Source organism: Pagrus major, chromosome 22 (assembly GCF_040436345.1).
Source record: "Pagrus major chromosome 22, Pma_NU_1.0".
Classification (NCBI taxonomy): Eukaryota; Metazoa; Chordata; class Actinopteri; order Spariformes; family Sparidae; genus Pagrus; species Pagrus major.
Genome location: NC_133236.1, coordinates 20,413,995 through 20,433,404, shown reverse-complemented (window position 1 = coordinate 20,433,404; position 19,410 = coordinate 20,413,995). Strand labels below are relative to the sequence as shown.

At 43.1% G+C, this 19,410-nt stretch overlaps 1 protein-coding gene across 1 annotated transcript in view; it reads right to left on the bottom strand.

The window, feature by feature from the left end:
• Positions 1-12,335, bottom strand: part of LOC141018544 (tyrosine-protein phosphatase non-receptor type 14-like) — a 40,962-nt gene extending 28,627 nt beyond the window's left edge. The window contains exons 1-2 of the mRNA XM_073493549.1: positions 11,974-12,335; positions 960-1,361 (exon numbers count right to left, since the gene is read on the bottom strand). Of these exons, the coding sequence (XP_073349650.1) occupies positions 960-1,133 (174 nt within the window). The 5' untranslated portion in view covers positions 1,134-1,361; positions 11,974-12,335. The remainder of the gene's footprint in view (positions 1-959; positions 1,362-11,973) is intronic.
• Positions 12,336-19,410: the final 7,075 nt, after the last annotated feature.

Sequence of the window (19,410 nt, the reverse complement as noted above, 5' to 3'; positions counted from 1 at the left end):
GACAGGAGGGGTGGAGTGGGACAGGGGGATGAGCAGTATCTCTTTCTTCTGCAGTGAAAAGAGGACAGAGGTAGCCACGCTTCGTTAGAGACAGACAAGGACCCCGCAGGAGAGAGACAGCAGAGGGCAGGGAGACACACACTGGGTGTGGGGAGAGACGCGTGGCGATCATACACACACACACACACACACACATACAATCTGACCATGCATTCATAAATGTGTGAAAGTCAAATATTTTTTTTCCGTGTATGCTTGACATGGGGGATTACCAAGGATTTGTCTTTGTTTTTTTTTTTTTACATATAGTTCGTAAGGTGATAGCTCCCCTCTTGATATAGATGGATTAAGCATTAACCCACCATGATGTCACCCACTGATTTGTTGACTACCGTTTTGAAGCCTTAAGTTTGGCATGAAGCCGTCGTCGTTTTGGTTTTTTTGAGAGCCAGAAGTGACCATATTTGGACAAGAGAGTGGAACTGGGGGGGAATTTCTGATAATGCAGAACACGAGGACACGTGGTAGCGACACATTAATCACAAGGTAGCCACGCCCTAAAGCACACCCTGCTTTATGGTGTATTTTACTTAAATAGGGCCATAATTTACAAAATGAACATCATGCTGTGTTAAAGAAGACTTGAAACTAGCAATTGAGGCAATAAACTCATCAGGAAACTGTTTACTGAGGTAATAAATCAAGCAAGAAGTAGGGTCATTTTCCCATAGACTTTTATACATTTTGAAACCAGTGGAGTTCACTGAAGAAGAATCACTGAAACTCTTTAAACCTCGATATATGCACCTGCAAGATGAGCAGTTCCTTGGTCAAATAAAATAATTGATTGCTGAATTGTAACTGAAATAGTCAAATAAAGCTACAAAACATGAAAAAAACAACATGCTGACACATGAGTCTAACGGCATGTACTAGGGTCACATAATAAAGCACTTCACCTCCCGTAGCTCCAGCCTTTGGGCCACCGCCTCCAGACATTCCTGTCCCGTGCTCTCCACTGACAGAGTGCATTCAATCACATTGCTGTCCAGCAGGCGAATCCGTGTCACAAAGTAGTTCTTGCTCAGGACGTTGTAGCGCCGTGTGCGCCGCAGCTTCAGCCGGAAGGGCATGGCTGGCTGGAGGTCACGGCTGAGTCAAAGGTCAAAAGTCAGTTGGGAGCAAGCAAGTGGAGAGAGGGGTGGGCGGGCTCTATGACCTGGCCGCTGCCCTCCTCACTCTCGCACGACGCCAGCCACACCACCGGGTGGAAAGATGCACCCTGGCAAGGCGCTGGCCCATTCCCAAAGATGTCCGGAGAGGAGGAGGAGGACGATGAGGAGGACGAGGAAGAACGGGTGCTGTGGGGAGAGATGAAAAGAGCGGAGGATTGGTCAATAACAAGAAACTCTCACAACTTTCACATTTCACATTAGAGCCAACGGGAGTTCAAAACATTCACGGTGCCCTAATCAGTAGACATTCTTTCTATCAAACCCTCCCACGTCATTTTTTCCAGTTTTATCACCCTGCCTGGCTCGCATAAACAAGCAGAAACAAAAGACAGACGAGGCAAGCAGAATCACCAGCAACAACAGCAACGGCGGCGGAGGCGGCGGCGGCTACAGTGCTACGATGTTAGCAGAGGCAGGAATCGCACGGTAGCAGACAGCTTTATCCCTATAGTTATGGCAGCTGGGCTCTCTCCAGCCCCATGAGGCCCGGCGTCGGGCAAAGCTGGGAGACAGAGGCAGAGATGTAAGGCTATGGATGAATGGACATCAAACGTCCGAGAGCAGACATCCATCTGAACCCGGCAGCTGGCTTTGAGGAACTAATGGAGCTTCTAAGTCTCATATCTGCCTGTGTGGGAGGCCTTTCCTTTCCTTTTTATCTCCCCCCTCTCCCTCTCACCCTCTCTCCGTCCAACTGCAGCACAGTGCCAGACATTGTAGCGTACAGTGTAGTGGTGTGTAACATCACACACACATGCGGCAGTGGCACATATGCTTCTTCAGGCACTCTCGTTGTCGGCTACTGCCACAAAACAGAAAATGTGAATTCATGTTGTCAACAAGAAGCTCGTGAAACTGTTAATTACTGCAATACTATGAGGACGCACACACGCACACACATGCACACACATGCACGCTGTGGTTTTAAGGTTGAGACAGGTCTTTGGGGAACACTTTGAACACATCTCTGGGTTAGTCATCAGTTCTTAGCTTTCATGTCTGTGATGAGGAATGAGCTTTGAAGTAGGGAACGACACACACACACAAACACAAGTGTATTTACTCTATATATTAACACCTGTAATATATATTGTCCTCAACAGCGAGAGGCAAACCTAAGGAACTTTTCACACGGGTTATATCCTACCTTTAACTTAGGGGATTAAACCAGCAAGAGATTTTCTTTTGCGTAATAATGCCGGTGTCAACAGGAATTAATTCAAATAGCTAAAAGCGGTGTCATTTTAAGGGTGGTGGCCACTTTGTAGCCTTGTTCGACAGGAACTAGACCACAAATCCCAAAAAAAAAAAGGCTCCACGCCCCCTTAGCAGGGAAAGAAAAACTTCTCCGTACAAAAACAGTGACAAAAACTTCAGGAAAGTGCATGAACGTGGGGGGACGAAACAGGAAAATGTGTTAAAATGAAAAAAACTTGGTGGAATAGAGGCATAAAAAGACCAAAATGTGGCACTACAATGCTCCAGTGATCAGGAGAGGAGAAAAGGGGGGGGAGGAGAGGTGGAGAGGGAGAAGGAGGAGGAGTAAAAGATGGAGTGGATGTGTTGCTTCTTGTCCCGGGCTCTGGCAATGTGCTGTTGATAGTCAGCTTGGACCCCGGCCCAGATTCCTCTCTACCCTGACTGGAAAAACAGAGCACACCTGACACAAGTATGCACACACAAGGAAGGAAAGTGTGTGTGCATGAGTGTGTGTGTGTGTGTGTGTGTGACAAGGCTGAGTGAGCGGGAGAGAAAGACCCAAGGGGGTGGGGAGTCTTGAATGAGAGCGAGGGCAAGAAGCTACAAACTGCTGACTTATAGCCGTGTTGTTTGGTACAGCTTAAACTACGCTCGGCTTTTGTAACAGCCGTGCCCCTTTGGGAGCCATAACACATTCCTTACTCCTGAATCCATCTGAGACAGCTCACTGTAGTGTGGCATCATCCTATTCATGTGCGTGTTTTTTTATTTTTTTTATTGGGCGTTCATGCCAACACACACACTCAGAGCGAGGAAGCCACAGCAAGTGAATAATTGGGCTACATCGGGCGAGTAAATCAGCTTCGCTTCGGGATATGTGGCCACCGTGACCCCAGTTGTCACCTAGACCCAAACCGCAACCCCTCTGACCCCCCCCCCCCCCCCCCCCCCTTCTGGCTTAGGGGAAGTGACATCACAGGTTGACGGTAAAGCCTCCCCGAAATGCCTCAAGAAATGTTCCCAAGCACACAGGCCCTGCGAGATCACTGTCAACAAGTTAAACACACAAAGACACAAATAAAGACACATACTTTCACTGTGTAGTGTACAAACATAGACATGCATGAACAGGGAATACCACAAACACACACACAGGATCACACACACACACACCCACCAGGTTCTTCAGAGGTTAGCCAGAGGACCAGACAGCAGTTAGTGCAACTCTAAACTAGTAATCAGTGGCATGGTTGGGAGTGTGTGGTTGAGTAAAGCCAGACAGACAGACAGACAATAGCTTGGGACCGAACCCACTCCTCGACACACACACACACACACACAAAAAGAAAACGCTGCTTCAACACCGCTACAGCGCTGCAGCGACATTCTCTCCCAACCGTCGTGTTTATTTCCAGCGTGCAAAAACAGCGTATACGTTTATGAATTTGCACATTGTAATTTTGTGGCGTGGAGAAAACGAGAGGGAAAATTGAGGGAAGAGGGTTGTTTTTCTTTTTCAGGGCAGCAAGCTGTGGCTAAATATATATGAAACCATTCCCATCTTTTGTTGTGTTTTTTCTTTATCCCCCTAGACTGATGTGGTGAGGGGCAAAAAGGTGAAAATAAAAAAGGGAGAAGATCTTTTTTTTTTTCTGTGTGTGTTTGAAACCACATCACCACAAGTATATCCTTTCTTAAGCACTGTTTGCAGATGCTTTTTTTTTATTTTTATGAATCAATCGAGATATAAAAGATCTTTGTGGAGTGCAGGAGCCACCTAGTCGATTCATAAAAGGTGAACAAAGAGCAACTTCGAAAAGATCCTTTCAACTGAGCAATCCATTAACAAAGTCGTGCATGTGCTCCCATGTGCAGTTAGACAAGCAAACAACGGCGTGTGTTCTGTCAGCCCGGCGTCAGATTCATTTGTGTCAAGTATTTTTGAGCTTGTGTGTCACAAAATGTCAGCATGACAAATTTCAACAAACAAGACAACTGACTGATTATTTCCTGAATGTTGTAAAGTGTGTAGCTGGAGATTGGAAATGCCTTTGTTTGACACAAAGAGAAGTAGATCATCAGAGAAACGGGGAAGTTAAAAGCAGGGTGAATGACCATTCACTAAACCCCTCCCCCAGACAGCCGTCGTCCAATTATAGCATCGCAACTGTAACGGGAGGGCAGTCCTTTCAAACTTTGGGATTTCTGCACATGCGGAAGTGCTGTGCATGGTTTTCTAGTACGACTGATACAGCACAACCAAACATACAAAAATGTAAGGGGAAAAAAAAGTGGTTGTAGCTACTCTTGTGTAAGCTGCAATCGTTAGCGTGCCAAGCTAACTAGCTTTCTACCAACAGCAGTATCCCAGCTCTTTCTTCCAGGGCCAAAGCAGGTTTGCAAACTTAGTTTGATGGATGACCGGTTACCTATAAAAAGCCCTTTTGCACAACTAGAAGAACCGTTGGTTAGTTGCTGCTGGTCCTTGATGCTACACTATCACAGTTTAGGCTAACTTTAGCGGGTCTGTGCCGCTCTTTAGGCTACAGTTTACACTCCAGCCAGCGTTACAAAATCATGTTACATCTGAAAAACACAATCCCGACCCAGGAAACACTTGCAGTGTTAAAATGGAGCCGAGCTTGACAGGTGTAGCAAGAGTAACTAATGGGGGGCAGGGATTTACTGAACAGTCAGACATATGCGTCAACAGCTGACAACATAAGGATATAAAATCTGTTAAAAAACAATGTTGACTCAGGTTTCCCCCTCAGGGCGTGATGTTTTGCTGCCAGTCACCTCTCAGGTATGGATTCAGCACATCAGGCCAGAGAATAATAACCAAAACAAGTTGTGACAAACACCACAGACAGCCCGGCAGCATTACACAACAAAACCACAACCAGACTGCTGCTCATCTGCAGGTGAAACACCGAAGGAAATCATAACAACACCTAATTTTACTTTAATAATTAAACTATTAATTTTATTACTATACAAAACTACTCCCGAGCATCTGCTGGACCTGTTGCTGCACGCGATCCGTCTCCCTCTCTCTCTCCGGGCCGACCCGTCTGTCGCTTTGCTCCATTCACATCCACACAATAGCAGGAACAAAACAGCACTTTGTCGCCTACTGCTAAGACCATTAGACGCAGGCCTCCGAGAGCTGAGGACGCAAGTGTAGCGTGTGTAACTCAATCAATCTGATCTCTGTTGCTTGTCTCTGTCTGTAATACCAACACCACCACCACCACCACCTCCCGTCCACCCCTCCTGTTACACATGAGCGCTGTAGCAAAACAAGCAGGTTAAGTGCTTCACAGCTCGTAGCCGCTCTTCCTCCAGCGTACTCTTTTTACAGTTTTGGTCTATGAGGCCTGGATCAGGTAGTAGTGGAGTGGAAGTTAAGTCCTATTTACAGGTTATGTGCTCAGGGTGAAAATAATATTCCTATTCAGTGTTTTGCTTTTTCTGTATACTTCTGCTACTGGTGTATGTGGAAAAAGATGTCACAAATTCACAAAATTCAAGGCAGGACTTCTGATGAGGCGTTTCAGGAGCACTGTTTTCTGTGGGAGAGAGGAGTTTGCATAATAGCTCTCCTTTAATTAACAGTGTCAAATCAGAATTGGCATAACTTGAATTAAATTATTGTTCTACCTTGCTATGTGTTGAAGAACCTATCCAGTGACTAAGCCATCTGTTACACTAAGCAGAATATTGGTAAAATATTATCCCACCAACATCTGCTTCAAAACAGCCAGATTTGCTCTGATGTTTCCCAAAATCATCTTAGGACCCTGATCCTCTTTTGTCCAACCGGCTCACCGCGGAGCTGAGACGAGCTCAGCACTGAGATGTTTTGGGGAAACACGGCTCTGAAGTCCACACACATTCCTGGTGAGCCAAAGTTTATCTGAGTAACATCAGTTACTCGGGGGCTGACCCTGGATCAGACTTTATCCTCAAACTGTGTCATCTTTTGCTACGTGCAAAAGCACATACAGTGAAGGAACATGCACGCACACTACACAGCAACTCTGCTCCCAGCATGCCTCAGGGACAGCAAGACACACCACAAGGGCCCTCTTTGTTATCTGACGCTTTGGCCATGTGTGTTTCTGTCTGGCCCAGTGTGTGTCTGTGTGTTAATGTAGTTTCATGCTTAAAAAACACAGTTGACTTTGCTTATACTTTTCCTCACCCTAAAAGGAACCTAAATATACTGTACGTTCCACAATATATACTGTATGCTTGCACACACACACACACACACACACACACAAACATACTGTCTGCCACATACAAACACTAGCAGCTGCAAACAGATGGTGGAGCCAGGCGGGCAGACAGTGTGTTTCCAGCGAGCGCATCTGCTTTTTCACTTTCCAGCTCTCTCTCTGTTTTCTCTCGCTCTCTTTCTCAAAGACACACACACACACGCACACACACATTCTCTCTGCTGTATGAGAGCACGGCGACGGTGACAAACACATGGAGTACAGTGTTCGCACAGAGGTGACATCCAGACGGCGAATGAGTCTTGTCTGTAAGCTTTACACACACTCTTTTCCTTCCCTGTCTCCCCCCTCGATCTCTATCACACACACTTGCGCAAGAAAAAAGTGGTTTAAATAGGAGCGTAAATCATAAAAGCTGCAGAATTGTTCGTATAACTGAAAGCAGATTTCCACATCTTGCATTGTTTTGTGTGCAAGCTCTGCTCAAGAAAGATGAGATGATAATTTAGCAGCCAAGTTTAAGTACATTTAATTTCTTTCTACACTTTCTGCTACTATAAGCCAGTGCAACATCTGGCCCTATTTTAAAGTTGCATGCATCTCCAGGATTGCTCTGACCAACAATATCTGCCACTAGTAGACGATTACTTAGCCTGAAATTCTGATTCAAGGCTTTGTGCATGCACGGATGTTGCATGTATGTACTGCAAATTCCTTGTACCATCCTGCGCAATAAGAGATATCTGTCTACGGACATTTTTCAGCAGTAATAGCAGCTAAACGTACTCTCTTACAAATGCTAACTTTTCAACTTCTGCCACTTTGTAGTTACAGCTTGGACTGAGCTGTGACTGTAGACGGACAGAGGAGACTGTCGTTTATTATTCTGATAAACCGATGAGTTGTTTGGTCTATAAAATGCCATAAAATGGTGAAATATGTCAATTGGTGTTTTTTGTTTTCTCCACAACTGAAAGATATTCAGTCTACTGAGTAAAGAAACCAGAAAATATTCACATTTAACAAGCTGGAATCAGAGAATGTTTACAAAAATAAAAAATAACTCAAACCAATTAAGCGATTATTAAAATAGGTGGCAATTAATTAACTACCAGCTCGAGACAAAATCCAAAATCTTTTAGAAAGCTACATACATTTTCTTTTCAGACTCTAGACGATGAACTTTGCAGGATTAGCAAAACAAACTCCGCTGGTGCTCCGTAAGATGATAAACCATGTGATTTTCCAGCTCCACTTTATTTTTGTGCAAGTCTGACACCACACGTAACCCCTAAATATCATAAAAATGAACTTGAGGAAAATAATAGTGGTGCTAACAGTGTTTATGGGCTGCAGCGCTGTTAACAGTGATAGATAGGGAATGCCCAGTGTTTCAGGCTAGCATCGCCGTCTAAACACTGTCACTCGAACATGAAGAGGGGGGAGGATCAAAGAGGGATGCAGCTCAACACTGGCCAGAGACCGCTGCTCCAAACCAACAATGACGTAGCTCTGCCGACTCATCCCGAGGCACTTAAATCTGAGGATTGATGGGATGGAAGCGGGGAGAGTTTGGAGATATGACTGAGGGAACGACTGCAGCATGTGTTTCTTCTAAATGCAAACAAAGGGTCTGTGATTCCCAGCAGCCGAATGAGAAAATAAAGACTTCAGATAAGTGGAAGGGAAGAAGAGATGACACCCGTGTTTCTCCGGCTCTTATCATGTTGGTACAGTTGGTCAGGAGAAGCGGGGGAGGGCGGGGGTGAGGATGGAGGGAACGGGGTGAGTAAACACGGACAGCGAGGCCAGATAGCGGCTCCACAACAGAAACATGGGACCATCAGCCGTCGGCCACCATGTCTGCTCCTGCCAAACCACGGTGCTGTTCACATTTTCCATCCCCCTCCTCCTCCTCCTCCTCCTCCTCCTCCTGGGAACCACATCACACTCACACAAATTCAACTCCACACACACATGCTCAATCACCAGAAAGCCACTTTGTGTTTTCTCACAGCTGAACCTTAAGGCACTAACACTAAACAGGGACCTCAACAGCAGCCAGTTTACAGGCCTATGAAAGCAGCAGCACTTTGGGGTTTGCTACTGCTGACATCCGGCCGGGGAAGGAAAGGGAAGGAAAATACGAACGTTTAAAACTTAAGATCAAGTAGAAAATGTCTCTGATGATGCTTTATTAGAGGTGGGCTACATAGCGCACACACTTCCTCACGAAATAACCGAAAAAATATGTGTGTTACGCGTGCGGTTAGGCCACATGATGGGCTGATCACAGGGGGAGGGGATGAAATGACTTAATCGAGCGGCTCTTCTAAACTTTCCAAATGTTATCGGATGGAACGCATCAAATCATGATAGTGAAACGAGTGATGACACATCACATGACGTTGTAATGACAAGGTTTAGCCAGTATGTCAAATTGGCTTCAAACTGGCTTTTGAGTAGAGCTCAAAACACCGGTCGTCACGTGAAATGCATGACTACAGAGACACAGGAGTACAATGTTTGGCAGTTCACAGTTAATTGACTGATTGTTTGATTTAAAGTACTAGGCCGCTAGTATTTGCAGCTAACGTCCAGGAACTATTGAGAGGCTCCACGATCCCCCATTGCTTTTTAAAAAGAAATAAGGTCCACTGGAGCAAACGGAGATGACGGGACTCTCCCTACTCAAGGGCTCTGGGTCTGACCTGCCGTGAGGAGGGGCGGGGCTGCCGGTGATTGACAGCTCACCAGTAGCACCTGCCTGGAAGGGGCCTAAGGTGGAGTGTGGGAGAGTTGGGCAGGTCGCGGCACGCTCTCCTCTCTGTTGTTGTCTGCCAGGCTGCCAAAGAGCACAGCACTTACACAACGCACACACAGATCATCTGACAAAAGCAACAAAGTTTGGATACACTCACCACACACACACAAACACACACGTCACACACACAAACACACATGTCACAAACACAGCTTGCCTTCCTCAAACTCAGATGTATATTATATTTATATGAGTGAGCCAAAACCTGACAGTCATGTTGGAAAGTTTCATATACGGCTGCAACTAATGACTTTTTTCATTAGCAGTTAATCTGTTGATTATTTCTCACTTGATCGACTAATCATTTAGTCCAGTGTTTTTCCATCTTGGTGCTCTGGGCCACCTGCCCTGCATGTTTTAGATGTTTCCCTGCTCTGACACACCTGATTCAAATGAATGGGTCGTGGTCAGGCTTCGGCAGCGCTTGATGACGGGCCGATCATTTGAAACAGGTGTTGTGGAGCAGGGAAACATCTGAAACATGCACATAAGGACATATGGAAACAGTTAGTTGAAATTAATCAACAACAGATTTGATAATCGACTGATCTTTAGGAAATGTGAAATGTCATTAACTGCCCGCCACAGCTTCCTGCAACTGAAGGTGAGATCTTCTATCTGCTTGTTTTGTCCAACCAACAGTCAAAACTCAATTTGCAATGATGAAAGCAGAAAAATCTGACATTTGAGAGGCTGCAAACACCACATTTTTGGCACTTTTGCTAGAATATTAAAGCCTATAGATTAACCGATTCTCGTAATTGTTCTTTATTAATTTTAACTAACAATATCAACAATAAAACATATATTTTAACATGAAAAAGGATTTTATAAATAGGATAAAGGATGACTATTATGTGAAAATCAATGATTAATAACTTCCATTTGCATTACAACAACTTGACATTATTTCATCGCAAATCCGTTCAAATTGCGAGAAGCCACAGATGTCGCAGCCTTTTCCAATGTTTACATGAAACCGCTGCAGCGCTGCGTCCTTGCAGAATAACAAAAGAAAACCGCAGGACTAGTTCGAAGGAATTCCATATATCACTTCGCTCTCAGTCAAAACTGCTACAACAACAACCAACAATAACTTTTTCTCCCTCTTTCTCTTCCTGTGCTGCCGCATGAGCGCTTGACCAAAATTACAGGTGTGTTCGCCCCACATAGCAATCAAATGGCCTTTAGACTCAAATGACCGCTGGCTGCACAAACAATAGCCACTTTTCCTTTTACATGCAGGCTCACATTATGCAGTAAACACCTATTATAATCGTCGCACGCTGACCTTAAAGAAAACATGCTTATGGGACTCAACTAGGTTTTTTTTAAAAATGTTTTCAAGGATGACGGAAGGATACAGAGAGGGGGGGATATGGCCTTTGTGGAGATGATCAGAAAACATTTATTAGCGTGTTTAAACGAGCCCGATCATAAGATAAAGAGGGGCACAGACGGGAGACTACAGGAGATCACACTGATTTGACTTTTGGTCCTTTAAATTCTCCACCAGTGTTTTAAAAGTGCTGTGTACTCCCAAGCCACTTGCTCTGGCACCATATAATTTACACAGCATGCCTTTGAGCTTATAAAGACAGCCAGATGTGTGTGTGTGTGTGTGTGGATGGCCTACGCCTCCTGCAGCTATGCTATATTTGCCTTTACAGAACTCTCCCCCCTTTTTTTTTTTTTTTTTTACAGTAATGTTAGTAGTCCAAGGTGCCTGCCCAAACACATCTTTTACAAACTCTCACACAAACATGTATGCACACGGCTCAACAACAAAGTGATACGGTCATCATCGCCTGAGTTAAAGACACACACACACACACACACACACACACACATGTCATCCAAGATTACTGAACTATTATTAAGCAACACTGACTCTCTGGATGACCTCATGAATTGTCCACTGCAGGCCAAGTCAAAAGCTTTTCTTCAGTGAAAAAAAAAATGTGATTTTGATTGTAATAACAGAGTAGGGTCTAGATAATCCAGCTGGTGTAAACTCAGCCTGGCATGTGCCAATTTGCCTCCCCAGAAAGATGTACAAACTGGATCCTAAAGGGGGGGGGGGGGGGGGTGCTGCAGAGGGCTCCATAAAGTGTATTAATGTAACTCCAATGATACCTCCACTTATCTACAGGCTATTCAGCTCTCTATGAAATCACAGCCAGCAAGCTTGTCCACGTCTTATCAAGTGTAGAGGAGGACTGAGGGCTCTGTCTGTATTTTAATGTATGTTTATCTGCTGGAGGACGGGAGTGGGGGGGTGGGGGGGGGGAATATTTGGGATCCCCTGTCTGCCCTACGTGGCCAAGCCATTTGGCCTACATTTCAAACAGCGCTGAGTGAGGCTTTAAAAGAGTTTTTTCCTCTGCTTAACAATTACGAACAAGCATAACCACACCAAAAACTGTACTCCTGGAAAAGATTTTTTTTTTGTCTTTGCAGGATAACTCACCCCTGGTCCTGCGCTACATGCCGTTTTTTCTGCTCCCCGCTGGAGAAACTCTTTTTTTTTCTTTTTTTTTTTACTCGACGGCGTTGAACCTCACAGCAAAAACATAATCCTCATGGCGTTTTCTTCCTTAGTCTTTAAATACGTTTAAGTTCCCATGTGGACAGCAAAAATCAGGAGAGGCTCAACTTTCAGGAGGAAAAAAGTCGCAGAAGCAAAAGAGTCGCAAAAACTCAGTCGTGGAGCTGCTTTCAACTCCAACTTTTTTTTTTTTTTTTTTTTCTGAAGTTTTCAAGGGTTTTTTTTTCTCGGAGAACAAAAATAATTTAGTCGCACATCAGAAGTTCTCCAACTTGGCCGTGAATACGAACGACGTGGTCTCCTTGTGTCGCAGGGACTCTTCAGTATGTTTATAGTAGTGGTCCCTCTAGTCCAATGGAGGCGTTCAGGACAGGGGGAGAGAGGAGCATATGCTGCGTTCACAAGCCGCGCAAAGTGTCGGAATCACCAGGCTTGCGCTGAACGTTCCAACAGGGAGGTGTAAAGCGAGACAGATGTGAGAGGTCATGAGATGATTTACAGCACAATAAAACAAAAAAAAACGTATTTTACTTTTCTCCAGTCCTTTTCCTCGTACGTTGCGGGATCATTTTAATGCCACGAATTACTCAAATGCAACGAGAGGGAAAAAATAATCGTAAGGTAGTAATCGTAGGTCAAAATTTGTAAGAAAGTTAATTTTTGAGTCAAATGTTGGACCTTTGGGATGGCGGGCTGACCCGACCTACAATCCCAAAGCGTCATTAGGCTATTTGACGAAATGGGAAACCCAAACCAACAGTATTTGACTCAAAAATTAACTTTCTCACAAATCTGACTTTAAAACAAAACTATGACATCTTACAATGCCTTCTCATCTTGTAGGTCGGGTCGGCTGCCATCCCAAAGGTTGAGTTGGGAAACCCAAAGCGTCAGTATTTGACTGAAAAACCTACTTTCCTACAAATTGGACCGAAGCAAAAAAGTTTGAAACCATTGTTGTACAGAAGGCCTGAGCAAAAACAAGGAGGTTTAATGTGTTTGACAGTTAATGGCAAAAGTACGCTAATAGTTCAATAACTTGGGAAAAGTGATTTGCTTCTTGCTGTGAGTTAGATGTAAAAAATGTATACCACACTCGCATCTGTATGGTCAAGATACAGCTAGCAGCCGTTAGCTTAACCTGGCACAAAAACTTGATTTGCCCTTGTTGTCAGTCTAAATGCTAAGCTAAGCTATTTACGTTCTCATCCAACCCTTGACGTGAATGCGAATAAGCATGTGTACTTCAATTTTTAATTATTCATTTAATAGACTAGTTTGTTTGCCCACCGTCACACTCTTAAAACATAGCCTATCGTGCTGCTCAGAGGATAAAAGAAACAAAAAAATCCATCCTTGTTGTTTTTCCCTACTGAAATAACTGAACAGTGAGTGTAGGCTGGGTGCTACATTCAGTAGTCCTCAGATGTCGCAGCCGTGGCGGGGTCCGTGAAGGCAGCAGCGGGCCCAGATGCCTCCGCAGCGCCGGCCCCTCTGCTCTGACATCAGACTGCAGGAATCTGAGGAATGCCGGGCTCCTGGGAGAAGTCCTCCTCGTTTAATGGTTTTCCAGGGGCCACAGAGGTGACTAAACGTCGAACAAAGGAGGTCCCCTCACATATTTATGTCCCCTCTGTCTGCCTTTTGGCTCGGGATGAGTTAGGGCCTCGGTGGGGCAATTTATTTGCATAAGCTACATTTTTACAACATGTAGGCTTTAGGCCATGTATAAGCACTTTTACACATTATTTCACTAGTATATTTTTCGTACATCAGCTTGTGTATGTATGTCCCATGCAAGACATTTTATAGCCTAAATTAATTTATATTTATTTATCTTAAGTGTGAAACGTAAAGTGTATGTTGACTTAAATTAGTTTGTGAACACACCAAAAAGGAGAGTATGTGGCGGTATGTATGAAAAGGGCCGTTGTAGGTACATTAAATCAATGTAAAGGGTCACATTTAATAATTGTATAATAAACCCTTGAAAACACAGTATGCTTATGTAGAAGTCCACATTAGCTTGTAATAACTGAATAAACACATAAAGTTTATGCATACGTGTGCATTAGTTTAATTTAAGGGACTAAGTTATATCATTTATTGACTGAAAACTTCACATTCAATGAGACACACTACATTGAACTTATGTAATACAATAAGATGGACATTTATGTGTAATTAATAAACCTAAAGTTATTGTTTTAGGGGGAAAAATTGAGTGTATGGTGACATTTTGCTTGCCAGTTATAGTCAAACTTCAATGTGTCTTTAAAGGTGTGATATGTAAGAATTGGCCACCTGTGTGATTCATTCTCCAAACAAATAGGGGGCAGCGTATCACCTAACAGCTAACTGCTGCTTACTGTAGCTGCTAGTGGCTGTCGTGTGTCAGCTTTTTCTCAGTTTTTTTATCAACACTCATATTCCCAGAAACAATGACAGAAAATGACCTCTGAGTCTGCAACGGTGTCCATCTTGTGTGTATGTTTGTATATATTCAGGATCATTTCTTCCTCCTTGTTTCTGTTTTCACGGCCTATTCCGCTACCTTAAACCACCTTAAACAAGTCAGACTTTACCACATTTAATATTCTGCCTTCGCCGAAATACACTGTCACCCACTCAGTATCATGCTGTTATGAGCCTTTGCGAGCAGGGTCCACAGTGATCTCATTATACCTTTTCAAAGCGAACTCTGTAAATACCACAGCAATGATTCATCATTTTTTATCCTACAAGGCTGTCACAGGAAATGTTAATGGTGCCACAGGAGGGTAAGAAATACAGGAAATAGAATTACCATCCTACAAGTTTATTAAACAGGTGTTAAAGTGATCTTCTGCTTGGGATGACTGTTTTGTTTCATAAGAGAAAGAGTAAAGGGATATATCTTACTGTGATTTCACAGTATTGCAGTCCTCTGAATATTACACACACTCAATGACCAACATCATTTTTTTATGTTTGTATATGTATTTGTTCCTAATCTATTGTGGATAACAGCTGAACTCTGAGCAGAATAAAGACAACCAAGCCTTATTTGTGACCAAATTGCAGCCTCTTGTGGCCGAAATGCAACTTACAGCAGCCCCAGTAATTACTGTAACATTTTCAATAAGCTACACCAGAATCAACTCTTTTACTAGTAATTGTAGAGCAAATGAAATAATCTAAATAATCTTAAATCTAATGAACACAGATTGCATTGACTTGGTAATACCTGCATTGATCAGGCTGCAGTCACATTACCTTGTAATCTTGTCTCCTGTGTAATGTGATGACGCGGGATATTTCTCTCTTTGGGAAAACAATTCTTGCAAGCATTTAATGGCAATAGTTAAAATGTATCATTTGTATTGTAAGCAGTATCATTATGTTTTTTGCTACCTGGCTGACCACCTTAAATTTGATAACACAGTGAAAGAAATAGAAGCTGGTGATGAAACTTACGTACGGTAGCTTTTTGTGTACCGTCCCTGCTTGGTGGTGATTATCAATCAACTTTTACATAAACGTGGGAACTGTTTCATAAATTTAATCTTCCAACCTTTTTTTTTCTTTTTTTACTTTTTGTTGTAAGCCTTGGTAATTTTAAAGCATGCTAAAATGTCAGCCATTTTATCTAACAAACAGTAAGGTCCAAAAGTCTGAGACCACGAATAAAAATACTTCCATTTTGGATTTGTTCTGAATGTAATACTATATTCTTTCTCCTTACAAATTATATATCAGTTGAACACTTTGAGTGAAAAGTTGATAAATCTCAAAATGTCTCTGTATATTTAATGTTTTGAGTTTTGCCTCCTTTATTTAGCTAGTTCTACATCTGGGATGAAGTAGTTTTCGATCTCTCAGGAAACGAAGACTGATGTATTGAAATTCTGATGGTAGGAAGCTTTGAGTGATTATGTCATTGACAGTTTGACTTCAAGTTGTGCAGATACAGTGAAGATGAACAAGAGAAAAAGTGAAAAAAAAAAAACCCTTAACAATAAACTGGACTGGACTGGACTGACAACACGGATGCCCTGTACAAGAAGGGCCAAAGTCGCCTCCATCTGCTGAGGAGACTGAGGTCCTTTGGGGTGCAGAGGACATTACTTCGAACATTTTATGACACTGTGCTGGCATCAGTGCTCCTTTATTCAGTGGTCTGCTGGGGAGGTAGCAGCACGGACAGGGACAGGAAGAGACTAAACAAACTGGTTAGGTGGGCCAGCTCTGTCCTGGACTGTCCGCTGGACTCCATAGAGGTGGTGGGTGAGAGGAGGATGTTAGCCAAGCTGACGTCAATCATGGACAACACCTCTCACCCCCTGCACCAGACTGTGGAAGCCGTGAGCAGCTCTTTCAGCAGCAGACTCTTGCACCCACTGTATTTACTATTTATTTTCTATTTAACTTTATGCGTATTTGTCTGATTCTTTTTCCTGTACTGTTGCATCTTGAGCTGTTGTAGCAAGTTAATTTCCCCGTTGCGGGATAAATAAAGCCTATCTAATCTAATCTAATCTAAAAACAAGTGGAAACAACATAAGAATTGTACAAGCCCAGCAAATAGCATATATATAACATGAATAGAGGGATGGTTCATAAGAGTAGAGGCAGATTCCTGTTTTTAATTTGCTTTTTGAAAAGGGTACAGCAGGGTGTGTCAACTACCAGCTCCTAGAGAAACAATATGTTTTTTATTTTCTATTTTAGGACCTTCGGAAAAAGGCATAGGACTGCGCTTCTGGAGGTCTCCTGTGGGAGATGCTGTGGGCGTGTAAAACACTGCCATTGCTGTAATGAGACCTTCAGTCCTTTTACACCGATTGTGAATTACATTCTGCCTCACCAACATTAAGGTGGTTTCCAGACACCCAGTAGGCTCATGTGGCTCTCCCTTAGGTGTTCGTTTACATTTATAGTCGGCAAGAAGGAGAGAGATGTAATAGAAAGAATAGAAATTGTCCTATAAAGCGTAATATAAATGTTTGGTTGGTCACCGGCAGGAGGAGTATAAAAGCAAAATATCTGATTGTGACTAACTGGAAGTGGTCTGAAGGGTTGTAGATCTTGTTTAGCTTTTTGTTGTTGCTGAAGTTATTGTGCACTTTATTATTTTTGCAGTGTCAGTTATTGCACACTGTGGGAAGCCTCTGATTTTGTTTTGTTTTTCTGATAGACTCTGTCTGCGCCTTTTAGTATGAAGCTGGTAAGACTCACAGCTACATAAATTAGGGATCCCTGCTCTGTATTTCTCACATTAAACATGCATATGATGAAGAGCTTTATAAATAACCTGTTTTGAGACAGACTGAGACAAAGGAGTCAATCATTTTCCAGTAAAACTTTCCAAAAAGCAGCCAGTTAGGCGTTTGAGGCTTTATTTTAAGAAACTTTATTTAAAAACCTGTAAATTAAAGTATGATAAGGAAGACAGTTTAAGTGAAAATTGAAATACAGCACAATATATCAAAAGCAACACATTCATTACATATTTCATAAATTTCAAGTCAGATGGGGAACATTGTGTGCTGCTGACGTCCTGGTCTAAAGCGTGTAATGTGGTTTGTGTGGAGCTCCAGAGGAACAGGGAGTTATAACGCCTGTGTCCTTGAGTATTTTTAACATCTGCCACATCAAACCTTTGGCATCGGACTTGGACATCCTGTTCTCTCAGTTTGTTTAGGTAAAGGATGTCTCAAAAGAAACATCAAATTGGATATTACTGACTTCGTGCACAACTTTCTGGTGCAGATTCAAAAAGTATGGAGGGCATGAAAAATGGAAAACATGAAACAACTGTGAAGCAGTAGTGATCATTTTGATTTTGAAAAAATCAGGAGGAGAAGCTGCAAAGACAACGTTGTAATCTGGACTCTTCTCTGTGTTCATTTGAAAACTACAACGTATTACTGTTGGAGAAAACAAGCAATGGGCGAACCAGACCGGATATTCGTTCGCACAGGACACAAAGAACCATCTCCTGTTTGAAAGTCCTGTGTTTGTTTGTCCCTGCTCCTTGTGCAGACTTTGTCACTCTTTTACTACGTCACCTGATTTCCTCCTTTGCGCCCAGCATAATTACTACGGCCACTAGAGGTCGCCATCTGGCAGTAAATGTAAATATGTGTTATATTAAACTGCATTAAAATGCTAGAGCCAACTGCACGATGGGTTTAGGGAAGATCATATTACGATCATCACAAAAGACTTACTTCCTGTTGCCAGCAGGTGGCACAATAACACTAATTTGCATCTAGACGTCTTAAAAACTTGAAGGAGATTGGACAATGTATGCTTGAAGTACAATAACTTCCTGTTTTATGGCGAAACTTTGAAATTCACCGCACCACCATGGGTATGACATGAACACAAAAGTTTAGGTTAAGGTGTTTACAGCACCACCTCCATTTCACCACTTCTAATGCCTGTGTTTTAAGTATTTAAGCTCCTCAAAAATGTGTTGACACACAGCCCATTGGAGTGAATGTGAGTGTGTATAGTTGTTTGTCTCTATGTGTCAGCCCTGTGATGAACCGGCGACCAGCCCAGGGTGTATCCCTCCTCTGGTCCAATTTCAGCTGGGATCATCTCGAGCCCCCTGTGACCCTGAGTAATGATCTAAAAAACATAAACTAAAAAAAGTCAAGCCTGCGTGACTGTCACCCCATTAAACACAACATAAAATGTTACGAAGAAAACTTAGCTGGACTTGGCTGAACTTAGTTTCCAAGGACAAAATGACAAAGTGAGTGCCAGTAAACAGTCAAGTTTGAGTAAAATTCATGATCAGTTATGAGAGAGGTATGGTGGTGAGAAAACGGTTCATGTTGAGACACAAGAACTTGTAGGCGTTTCGTTAAACTGTATCGAACTTGCAGTAGGTTCTGATATAAGCCGGCATGTCTTTAGGTGCCCAAAAATACGTCTAGAGGTAGAATCTGACTACTAGCTGAGGCCACGGCCACACATCTCTCTCTCTTTGTTTTGCTCTTTCATCCACACTGAGCCAGTGTTTCCCACCCACCACAGCTCACCTTTTCTAAACGGCTCCTCCAAGGTGACAACAATAAAAACACCTGCCTCACACTATAGAGTGGTAGGAGAAAAGAGAGATTTTCAAATGAATTGACACCGTACAACCTATTGCAGCATATAAACATGACTTCTCACTTTTTCTGCTTGAATCTCTTCTTTGAACCTCGGCTTCTTCCTCCCACGACACAAGGGAGGAATTGAGGCGTCGCACATTTGCCAAATGGGACATTCCTCCTCGCTCGGGTAATATTTCGGAGCGACGTCAGCCGATTCATGACGCACAGTTGCATAACCTGACACTGAGCTTGAAATGGACCGCTATGG